This window comes from Antrostomus carolinensis, unplaced genomic scaffold, assembly GCF_000700745.2.
Source record: "Antrostomus carolinensis isolate BGI_N321 unplaced genomic scaffold, ASM70074v2 scaffold37655, whole genome shotgun sequence".
NCBI lineage: Eukaryota > Metazoa > Chordata > Aves > Caprimulgiformes > Caprimulgidae > Antrostomus > Antrostomus carolinensis.
This window is the reverse complement of record NW_010317714.1, coordinates 1-1,381: the sequence shown is the minus strand read 5'-3', so window position 1 is coordinate 1,381 and position 1,381 is coordinate 1. Positions and strand designations below refer to the sequence as shown.

General features: G+C 41.7%; 1 protein-coding gene across 1 annotated transcript; it reads left to right on the top strand.

Annotated features, from left to right (window-relative positions):
• Positions 1-8: 8 nt before the first annotated feature.
• On the top strand, positions 9-338 carry LOC104525511 (scale keratin-like; the record flags this gene model as incomplete). Its single annotated transcript, XM_010168684.1, has 1 exon — positions 9-338. A coding segment is annotated over one exon (330 nt), but the record flags the coding sequence as incomplete, so codon positions are not given.
• Positions 339-1,381: the final 1,043 nt, after the last annotated feature.

The following is a 1,381-nucleotide window of genomic DNA, read 5'->3' as shown; positions in this document are numbered from 1 at the left end:
TGGGATCCTCTGGAGCACCCGTCCTTGGGGGGTCCTTTGGTTATGGCAACCTGGGCTATGGGGGTCTGTCTGGCTACGGGGGCTCCTCCTTTGGCTATGGAGGTCTGAATGGATATGGGGGTTCCTCCTTTGGCTATGGAGGTCTGAATGGATATGGAGGCTCCTCCTTTGGCTATGGAGGTCTGAATGGATATGGGGGCTCCTCCCTGGGCTATGGGGGCTCTTCCTTGGGTTACAGGGGTCTGTATGGCTATGGTAGATCTTACAGTTCTGGCTCTTGCAGCCCTTACTCCTACCGGTATAGCAGGTACAGACGTGGCAGCTGTGGAACCTTCTAAATCCTACAGAAATATCCCAAATGAGGAATAACCAACAAATGAGATGTGATGGTTTCACAGCTAAAGAGTTCTGACCCTCCCCTGCTCTGTTCCAAGACCAGAGATCTGTACCCCTTCAGCCTCTTTTGAACTTCTCCTCTTCACTTCTACTTTGAGTTTCTGCCTTCAACGCTTCTCCTGTCACATTTCCATATTGCCTGGGGTAAACATGGAACAAAGTTGCTCAAAATGGTTCCTGTTTGTTCAGATCAACAGCAAAGACTCGGGAAGAAAAAAAAGAATGAATCATATGTGAATGTACCTCTGACTGGAGAACAGTTTCATACTTCTTGGAGATTCTGAAAGTGTATTCCTTTTTCTCACCATCATTAAAAGTTTATCGCATCAAAGTTGCCATGTTCTAGTGTTCTTTTCTCAGGTTTTTACCCCCCCCTTTTTTTTTTTAACTTTTTACCCTTTTAGGAGAAGTCTAACCTATGCAGTTGGCAGTAACAATCTAAATTAAGTAGATGACTGTCCTGCCCAAAAAATCAGGGATTTCAAATGTACAAAAGCAGGGTGAAGCCCACAGCACAGAAGGAACTACTGCCTTCCCCTCCCCATTTTTCAGATAAATATTCTTGATATTTTTGAAGCCTTTGACTTCGTGCTTCTACATCTGGCTACAGATTAGTAGCAGTAGAGAAATGAAACAATAAATTACTAATTTTAAGCTCTTTCCTAAAAAAAACCCAGATTTTAATAAGAATTTCTTCCAGGTAAGTCTTTGTTTCATCTCTTTGAACTTCAGGTTCTTACTCCAATATTTAAACTCTGTCCTCAGTAATAGTCTCTGCAGAAAGTTGAATTTATTTTTTGGCTAATCCTTAGAAAAAGAAAGTTTTCTGGCCCTTAAAATGACACTTTTAAATCTGAGGTGCAGATCTTTCTGTATAATAATAAAATCTAAGGTGTTGGTTGGGGTTTTTTTGATGGAAAAACAACTACTACGTACACCTAATTCATCTATGGGGCTAATTCAAGGGCGAATTCATCTATGCCAG